This window comes from Nerophis ophidion, linkage group LG14 (genome assembly GCF_033978795.1).
Source record: "Nerophis ophidion isolate RoL-2023_Sa linkage group LG14, RoL_Noph_v1.0, whole genome shotgun sequence".
NCBI lineage: Eukaryota > Metazoa > Chordata > Actinopteri > Syngnathiformes > Syngnathidae > Nerophis > Nerophis ophidion.
In genome coordinates this window covers 8,600,359-8,610,358 of record NC_084624.1, presented here as the reverse complement: position 1 = coordinate 8,610,358, position 10,000 = coordinate 8,600,359, and the positions used below count along the sequence as shown (strand labels likewise).

The 10,000-nt window shown below is 29.3% G+C and overlaps 1 protein-coding gene and 1 long non-coding RNA gene across 2 annotated transcripts in view; one reads left to right on the top strand and one right to left on the bottom strand.

Moving 5' to 3' along the window:
• Positions 1-2,054, top strand: part of LOC133568067 (SPRY domain-containing SOCS box protein 4-like) — a 208,332-nt gene extending 206,278 nt beyond the window's left edge. The window contains 1 exon segment of the mRNA XM_061919776.1: positions 1,465-2,054. Within this exon segment, the coding sequence (XP_061775760.1) occupies positions 1,465-1,592 (128 nt within the window). The 3' untranslated portion in view covers positions 1,593-2,054.
• Positions 1,450-10,000, bottom strand: part of LOC133568068 (uncharacterized) — a 31,703-nt gene continuing 23,152 nt past the window's right edge. Inside the window, exons 3-5 of the long non-coding RNA XR_009809530.1 lie at positions 8,814-8,859; positions 1,727-1,840; positions 1,450-1,624 (exon numbers count right to left, since the gene is read on the bottom strand). This is a non-coding gene — a long non-coding RNA (uncharacterized LOC133568068). The remainder of the gene's footprint in view (positions 1,625-1,726; positions 1,841-8,813; positions 8,860-10,000) is intronic.

The window sequence follows — 10,000 nt, the reverse complement described above, 5'->3', positions numbered from 1 at the left end:
TTAATGAATACTTAGGCCTACTACACTACTGTATTTAATGTCACTATGGTGGTACTTAATGAATACTTAGGTCTAGTAAACTACTGCATTTAATGTCATTATGGTGGTACTTAATCAATACTTAGGTTTACTACACTACTGTATTTAGTTGACATTATGGTGGTACTTAATGAATACTTAGGTCTACTACACTACTGTATTTAATGTCACTATGGTGGTACTTAATGAATACTTAGGCCTACTACACTACTGTATTTAATGTTGTCACTATGGTGGTACTTAATGAATACTTAGGTCTACTACACTACTGTATTTAATGTTGTCATTATGGTGGTACTTAATGAATACTTAGGCCTACTACACTACTGTATATTAATGCTGTCACTATGGTGGTACTTAATGAATACTTAGGTCTACTACACTACTGTATTTAATGTTGTCATCATGCTGGTACTTAATGAATACTTAGGTCTACTACACTACTGTATTTAATGTTGTTACTATGGTGGTACTTAATGAATACTTAGGTCTACTACACTACTGTATTTAATGTTGTTACTATGGTGGTACTTAATGAATACTTAGGTCTACTACACTACTGTATTTAATGTTGTCATTATGGTGGTACTTAATGAATACTTAGGTCTACTACACTACTGTATATTAATGCTGTCACTATGGTGGTACTTAATGAATACTTAGGCCTACTACACTACTGTATTTAATGTTGTCATTATGGTGGTACTTAATGAATACTTAAGTCTACTACACTACTGTATTTAATGTTGTCATTATGGTGGTACTTAATGAATACTTAGGTCTAGTAAACTACTGCATTTAATGTCATTATGGTGGTACTTAATCAATACTTAGGTTTACTACACTACTGTATTTAGTTGACATTATGGTGGTACTTAATGAATACTTAGGTCTACTACACTACTGTATTTAATGTCACTATGGTGGTACTTAATGAATACTTAGGCCTACTACACTACTGTATTTAATGTTGTCACTATGGTGGTACTTAATGAATACTTAGGTCTACTACACTACTGTATTTAATGTTGTCATTATGGTGGTACTTAATGAATACTTAGGCCTACTACACTACTGTATATTAATGCTGTCACTATGGTGGTACTTAATGAATACTTAGGTCTACTACACTACTGTATTTAATGTTGTCATCATGCTGGTACTTAATGAATACTTAGGTCTACTACACTACTGTATTTAATGTTGTTACTATGGTGGTACTTAATGAATACTTAGGTCTACTACACTACTGTATTTAATGTTGTTACTATGGTGGTACTTAATGAATACTTAGGTCTACTACACTACTGTATTTAATGTTGTCATCATGCTGGTACTCAGAGTTGAATGTTTTTTTAAGGTGAAACTTAGAGAAATAAAGTTTGATAGAACCACTGATCTGACCTTTGCCCTCCTCCTCCGCAGCCGAGCCTCTTCCTCTGATGGATTTGTGTCGGCGTGCCGCCCGCCTGGCGTTGGGTCGCGAGCGCCTCCAGGAGATCGAGGGTCTCCCCCTGCCCCAGTCCCTGAAGAACTACCTCCAGTACCATTGACTGACATCCTCTGGAGGAGCAGCCAGGAAGCGCTTGAAGGGAACAAACAGAAAAAAAAAAGAAAAGGTCACACGTGGTGCGTTCACTGACACGCCGGGAACAGCGGCACCGGCTTCTCCCGGTTCTGGACTTACTTTGAATTTGTGTTCTCATTTTGGATCGGGAGTAAATAATTGACGGCCGCCACCCGGTGGCGGGAATAGAAGGTGCAGAGAAAGCACAGCAACCCTGGAGGCCTTCATGATGACCTAAGACCCGAGAAGTGACACAGCTGACTCAGCACAAATGTCATCGTCTTCATTGTGTCTGCACTGAAGTCCTTTCCAGACATCCTGACTTGTTCTCCTTAACATTAGTCCTGTTTTCCCATGAAATGATGAACGTACGTTTTTAGACTAACTTTTTTGGTTTCAGCATCTTTTTATTTTATTATTAAAGTGAGATTTGACAAATCACTACAAAGGATTATTCAATCAGAATGAATGAAACATAGCATTAAAAAGTATTTCCTACAAGAAAAAGTTGTAATATTACAAACATATTATTGCAAAAACTGTAAGTTTTTACCTAAAATTACTTTTTTCTCTCTCACCTTACAGTTTTCCATAAAATCACAACTCATACCCTCAAAAAATATATTTTTGCTTGCATAACGACTCAAGAATGTGAGTTTTCTCTCTGATTAATTTTTTTTTTTAAGTGATAATACTTTTTATTTTTAAGAATACTATTTCCCCCGCAAAATGATGGACCTTATTCTCAAAAGATTGCAAAAATATTTTTAAAATATTTAAGTAACACATTTAATTTTTAAAAATACTTTCCCCCCCCAGAAAATTATCGACCTCATTCTCAAAAGATTGAAAAAATATATATATATTTTTAAGTACTAATACTTTTTCTTTCTAAAAATACTTCCCCCCCACAAAATAATCGATTTTATTTTCAATTGCAAAAGTATTCTTTTTATTTTTTTTCAGTATTAATACTTTCTATTTCTAAACATACTTTTTCCTCCAGACAAAATTATCGACCTTATTCTCAAAAGATTGCAAATATATATAAAAAATTAATCATGCTTTTTATTTCTAAAAATACTTTTTACCTCCACAAAATTATCGATTTTATTCTCAAACAATTGCAAAAATATTCCTTTTTTTTTATCATTAAATATTGTTTTAAGTAATAATTCTTTCTTTTTCTAAAAATATTTTTCCCCCACAAAACTATCGATTTTATTGTTAAACAATTGCAAAAATGTTTTTAAAATATTTAAGTAATACATTACATTTTTTTAAATACTTTTCCCCCCAGAAAATGATCGACCTCATTCTCAAAAGATTGCAAATATATATATAAAAAAATTAATAATGCTTTTTATTTCTAAAAGTACTTTTTTCTACCACAAAATTATCGATTTTATTGTCAAACAATTGCAAAAATATACAGTTTATTTATCATTGAATATTTTTTTTTAAGAAATAATACTTTTTATCTTTAAAACTACTTTTTGCCCCCACAAAATTATCAACGTTATCTTAGGCTGCAAAAATATCATATTTATCATTAAAAAAAATGTAAATTGATATTACTTTTCATTCCTAAAAATACTTTTTCCCTCAAAAAATGATCGACCTTTTTCTCAAAAGATTGCAAAATATATATATATATTTTTTTTAAAGTATTAATACTTTTTATTTCTAAAAATAATTTTACCCCCCACAAAATTATCCATTGCAAAAATATTCTGTGTTTGATCATTAAATATTTATTTTACTAATAATAGTTTTTCCTCCCAATAAAATTATCGACCATATTGTCAAAAGATTGCAGAAATATAAAAAAACATGTAATAATACTTTTTATTTCTAAAAATACTTTTCACCCCCACAAAATTATCGATTTTATTCTCAAACAATTGCAAAAATATTCCTTTTTTTTATCATTAAATATTGTTTTAAGTAATAATACTTTCTTTTTCTAAAAATATTTTTCCCCCACAAAACTATCGATTTATTATTAAACAATTGCAGAAATATTTTTAAAATATTTAAGTAATACATGAAATTTTTAAATATACTTTTCCCCCCACAAAATGATCGACCTCATTCTCAAAAGATTGCAAATATATATAAAAAAAATTAATGCTTTTTATTTCTAAAAATACTTTTTTCCACCACAAAATTATCGATTTTATTGTCAAACAATTGCAAAAATATACAGTTTTTTTTTTAATCATTGAATATTTTTTTTTTAAGAAATAATACTTTTTATCTTTAAAAATACTTTTTGCCCCCACAAAATTATCAACGTTATCTTAGGCTGCAAAAATATCATATTTATCATTAAAAAAAATGTAAATTGATATTACTTTTTATTCCTAAAAATACTTTTTCCCTCAAAAAATGATCGACCTTTTTCTCAAAAGATTGCAAAATATATATATATATATTTTTTAAAAGTATTAATACTTTTTATTTCTAAAAATACTTTTACCCCCCACAAAATTATCCATTGCAAAAATATTCTGTTTTTGATCATTAAATATTTATTTTACTAATAATAGTTTTTCCTCCCAATAAAATTATCGACCATATTGTCAAAAGATTGCAGAAATATAAAACATGTAATAATACTTTTTATTTCTAAAAATACTTTACCCCCACAAAATTATCGATTTTATTCTCAAACAATTGCAAAAATATTCCTTTTTTTTATCATTAAATATTCTTTTAAGTAATAATACTTTCTTTTTCTAAAAATATTTTTCCCCCACAAAACTATCGATTTTATTGTTAAACAATTGCAAAAATATTCAGATTTTTTTATCACTCAATATTTTTTTAAGTAAGAATACTTTTTATTTCTAAAAATACTTTTTTCCCCCACAAAATTATTCTCAAAAGATTGCAAAAATATTAGATTTTTCATCATTAAATATTTTTTACATAATAACTTTTTATTTTTAAATATACTTATTCCCCCACAAAATTATTGATCTTATTCTCAAAAGATTGCAAAAATATTTCATTTGTTTAATTAATAATACATTTTTATTTCTAAAAATACCTTTTTTCCCCCACAAAATTATCGACCTTATTCTCAAAAGATTGCAAACATATTTTATTTTTAAAAATACATTTTCCTCCCGACAAAATTATCGACCTTATTCTCAAAAGATTGCAAAAATATAAAAAAATTTAATAATACTTTTCATTTCTAAAAATACTTGTTTCCCCCACAAAATTATTGATTTTATTTTTAGTTGCAAATATATTATTTTTTTTTATCTTTAAATATTTTTTACGTAATACTTTTTAAATTATAAAAATACTTTTTTTCCCTCACAAAATTATCGACCTTATTCTCAAAAGATTGCAAACATATTTTATTTTAAAAATACATTTTCCTCCCGACAAAATTATCGACCTTATTCTCAAAAGATTGCAAAAATATAAAACAATTTAATAATACTTTTTATTTCTAAAAATACTTGTTTCCCCCACAAAATTATTTAATTTTATTCTTAGTTGGGAAAATATATATTTATTTTTAATCTTTAAATATTTTTTACGTAATACTTTTTAAATTCTAAAAATACTTTTTTCCCTCAAAAAATTATCGACCTTATTCCTCAAAAGATTGCAAACATATTTTATTTTTAAAAATAAATTTTCCTCCCGACAAAATTATCGACCTTATTCTCAAAAGATTGCAAAAATATAAAAAAAAGTATAATACTTTTTATGTCTGAAAATACTTGTTTCCCCCACAAAATTATTGATTTTATTCTCAGTTGCAAAAATAGTTTTTTTTAATCTTTAAATATTTTTTACGTAATACTTTTTAAATTCTAAAAATACTTTTTTTCCCCTCACAAAATTATCGACCTTATTGTCAAAAGATTACAAAAAAATTGTTATAAGTAATATTTATTTGTAAAAATACTTTTTTACCCCCACAAAATTATCGATTTTATTCTTAAACAATTGCAAAAATATTCAGTTTTTTTAATCATTACATTTTTTGTTTTAAGTAGTAATACTTTTTATTTCTAAAAATACTTCCCCCCCCCACAAAATCATCAACCTTACTCTCAAAATATTGCAAAAATATTAGATTTTTTTATCATAAAATATTTTTGGGAAGTAATAATACTTTGTATTCCTTAAAATATTTTTTCGCCCCACAAAATTATCGACTTTATTCTCAAAGGACTTTTTTAAAACATTAAGTATTTTTCATATGACAAAAAATTGTCAGAAAAAAAACATTTACCAAGTATTGTTTTCTTATAAAAAAATATATGATTTTCAAATTATTATAACGACTTTATGCTAATTCACTTTTTTCCAAGTAATATTGCAACGAAATTGTAAGATAATTTTTTGCTCAGAAAAAATATTCCTTTTTTAGGACAAAATGTCCTTACAAAAAAAAACACCATGTAATGTTTTTATTCTACTAAAATTACAATATTATTTTCTCCTATTATGACAAAGCTACCATGCAACTTTGTTAGTAACATTACAACTTTTTTGTAGTTCCTTTTATTCTCCTCCAATACTCCGTTATGCAAAGTCAGATATGTTTGTCTTTAAACCAGATACATGTCTGAAAAGGGCTTCAATCAAAGTGAAAAAAATATATATATTTTGTCTTAAATTGCACTGGACAAGACGCTTCAAGTATTTTGATGTCAGTCATGACTGGGGATGTAACGATACCAAACTTTCATATCACGGTTATTATCATCGTGGTATCGGTCAAAAAGTACTTATAACGTTTATACAAATCTGGATTGGGGAAGGATGTTCATGTCTCTTGTTTTCATGTTAACATTTAAGCTAATTAGCGTTAGCTTCCTTCTTCAGTAAATGCACAGTGTTACAAGTTAAAGTCTCATTACCGATTACGGTTTTCATTTAAAACAGTAATACTAACTTTCGAGGTTTTATTATTCTTAGTTTATCATTACATCCCTTGTCACGATCAAAGTATTCCATTCTAAAAAGCCATGTGGACACACACACACACACACACACACATTCTTCTATTTCTGACCTCCTTGAGACCTCCGAAAAATGCCTACCTCTTTAGGACCAGCCTTTCTAGACTTATCAAGATTGGTATTCACAACATTAATAATATATACAAACTAAGTAAACATAAAAAAGTTAAGCTTTTACTTTCAATTTTTTGTTTGTAATTTGTTTTTAATCTTAATTCTTTACTTCCAAGTTATTACAGTATGTCTCTCTATACAAATGTATTTAATTTGTTTTAAATAATTTTGGCCAAAGAGGGTGCAATTCAATTTCTTACACACACTTGTTATTTCATATGTTGACCAGAGGGAGAGTGGAATTTTACTCAATAAAAATCCTAATTTACCCCAAAAAAACCTTAAAATGTTGGCAATTTTATGAAAACAGTTGTAGTTTTACTTGACAAAAGTCACAATTTTATAAAAACACTGTAAAATGTTGGCAATATTAAAATCCATCCATCCATCCATTTTCTACCGCTTATTCCCTTTGGGGTCTCGGGGGGCGCTGGTGCCTATCTCAGCTACAATCGGGCGGAAGGTGGGGTGGCAATATTATAATAATAATTGGAATTTCACTTGGCAAAATTATGACACAAGTAATAATTTGACCCCAAAAAATTACACTATTTTACTTAAAAAAGTAATAATTTTACAATAAATATTGCACTACAGAAACAGAAAGAATATCAGAAATTGTTCCCAATTTTATCAGAAAAAAGTTAACACATTGGGAGAAAAAAAGACTGCTGTTATTTAATTTTTTGTTTGCAATTAGTTTTTAATCTTCATTATTTACTTCCAAGTTTTTACAGTCTACAGTCCTATATACATATTTATTTATTTTTATATATATATAATTTTGGCCAAAGAGGGTGCATTTCAATGTCTTACACACACTTGTTATTTCATATGTTGACCAGAGGGAGAGAGGAATTTTACTCAATAAAAATCCTAATTTTACAAAAAAAAAAGCTTACAATTTGGGGAATTTTATGAAAACAGTCGTAATTTTACTTGACAAATGTCACATTTTTATAAGAACACTGTAAAATGTTGGCAATATTAAAATCCATCCATACATCCATTTACTACCGCTTATTCCCTTTGGGGGCGCTGGTGCCTATCTCAGCTACAATCGGGCGGAAGGTGGGGTGGCAATATTATAATAATAATTGGAATTTCACTTGGCAAAATTATGACACAAGTAATAATTTGGCCCAAAAAAAATTACAGTATTTTACTTAAAAAAGTAATAATTTTAAAATAAATATTTCAATATTACAGAAACAGAAAGAATATGAGAAATTGTTCCCAATTTTATCAGAAAAAAGTTAACACATTGGGAGAAAAAAAGACTGCTGTTATTTAATTTTTTGTTTGCAATTAGTTTTTAATCTTCATTATTTACTTCCAAGTTTTTACAGTCTACAGTCCTATATACATATTTATTTATTTTTACATATATATATATAATTTTGGCCAAAGAGGGTGCATTTCAATGTCTTACACACACTTGTTATTTCATATGTTGACCAGAGGGAGAGTGGAATTTTACTCAATAAAAATCCTAATTTTACAAAAAAAAAGCTTACAATTTGGGGAATTTTATGAAAACAGTCGTAATTTTACTTGACAAATGTCACATTTTTATAAGAACACTGTAAAATGTTGGCAATATTAAAATCCATCCATACATCCATTTACTACCGCTTATTCCCTTTGGGGGCGCTGGTGCCTATCTCAGCTACAATCGGGCGGAAGGTGGGGGTGGCAATATTATAATAATAATTGGAATTTCACTTGGCAAAATTATGACATAAGTAATAATTTGACAAAAAAAATTACACTATTTTACTTAAAAAAGTAATAATTTTACAAGAAATATTGCAATATTACAGAAACAGAAAGAATATGAGAAATTGTTCCCGATTTTATCAGAAAAAAGTTAACACATTGTGAGAAAAATAGACTGCTGTTATTTAATTTAATTTTTTGTTTGGAATTGGTTTTTAACCTTCATTATTTACTTCCAAGTTATTACAGTCTTATATACATATTTATTTTTTTATATATATAATTTTGGCCAAATGGGGCGCATTTCAATTTCTTAAACACACTTGTTATTTCATATGTTGACCAGAGGGGGAGCACTTTTAAAAGCGACACAATACCTCCTTTTTGGGACCGCCCTCATTTTGATAGATGTCACCAGCAGGGCTGCAAATGAGACATTCTCTATTAGATACAATGTTATTGGGACCATGATTTATGTCATCACTTGTTCACACCTCCTCATATGGAAGATACTTTTCCCTGTTGATGTCTCAAGAAGGGTAGAAATACAAGAACAGGCACACACAAGTCCACTTTCTGACAGTACAAAGGCTTATTGGCAGTGTCGTGCTTGCATGTTAATAACGACAATACAGTAAAAAGATTGTAGCAGCTGCTGTAGTTTGCAAGAACCAGACTGGATCTGACTTCATGACACAATCATTATTATTATTAACAATATTCCAGATCTATGATTGACCTAACATGACCACTTGTGCCGTTGCACTATAGGACTGACCAACACACACACACACACCAAGGTGTTGTTCGTGACTTGTGGGGACCGCCCTTTCTACAGGTTGTGAAGGCATGAAAAAAATTTGCTAAAATGTCCACTGCCCAGTTAGCTCATAACAGTCTTTAAATCTCTGGATTGATGAAGTAATGTGCTGATCATTCTTACTGGGGACCCTGGGAGAATGGTTCATGGGGACCAAATTTACGCAAATTTGTACGTAACTACTGAGGACCATTTAAAAAAAAAAAGTTCAAATTAAATATGACATGATCACTTGTGCATCTTCAGAATGGATCTGACTATCATTTAAAAAGGTTTCCCTTTAGGGGACCTGTTTTTTTTGTCCCCATACCGCCAGACGGGGACTAAAGGTGAGTGTGTAAACTGAGCGATGTCCCCATTAGGTCAGAATTGCCAGAACACACACACACACACACACACACACACACACACACACACACACACACACACACACACACACACACACACCAAAGTGTTGTTCATGACTTGTGGGGACCACCCTTTCTACAGATTGTGGAGGCATAAAAAAAAAAAGAGGTAAAATGTCCACTGCCCAGTTAGCTCATAAACGTTTTTAAATCTCTGGATTGATGAAGTAATGTGCTGATCATTCTTACTGGGGACCCTGGGAGAAAAGAGTTAAAATGGTTCATGGGGACCAAATTTACGCAAATTTGTACGAAACTACTGAGGACCATTTAAAAAAAAAAAGTTCAAATTAAATATAACATGATCACTTATGCATCTTCAGAATGGATCTGACTA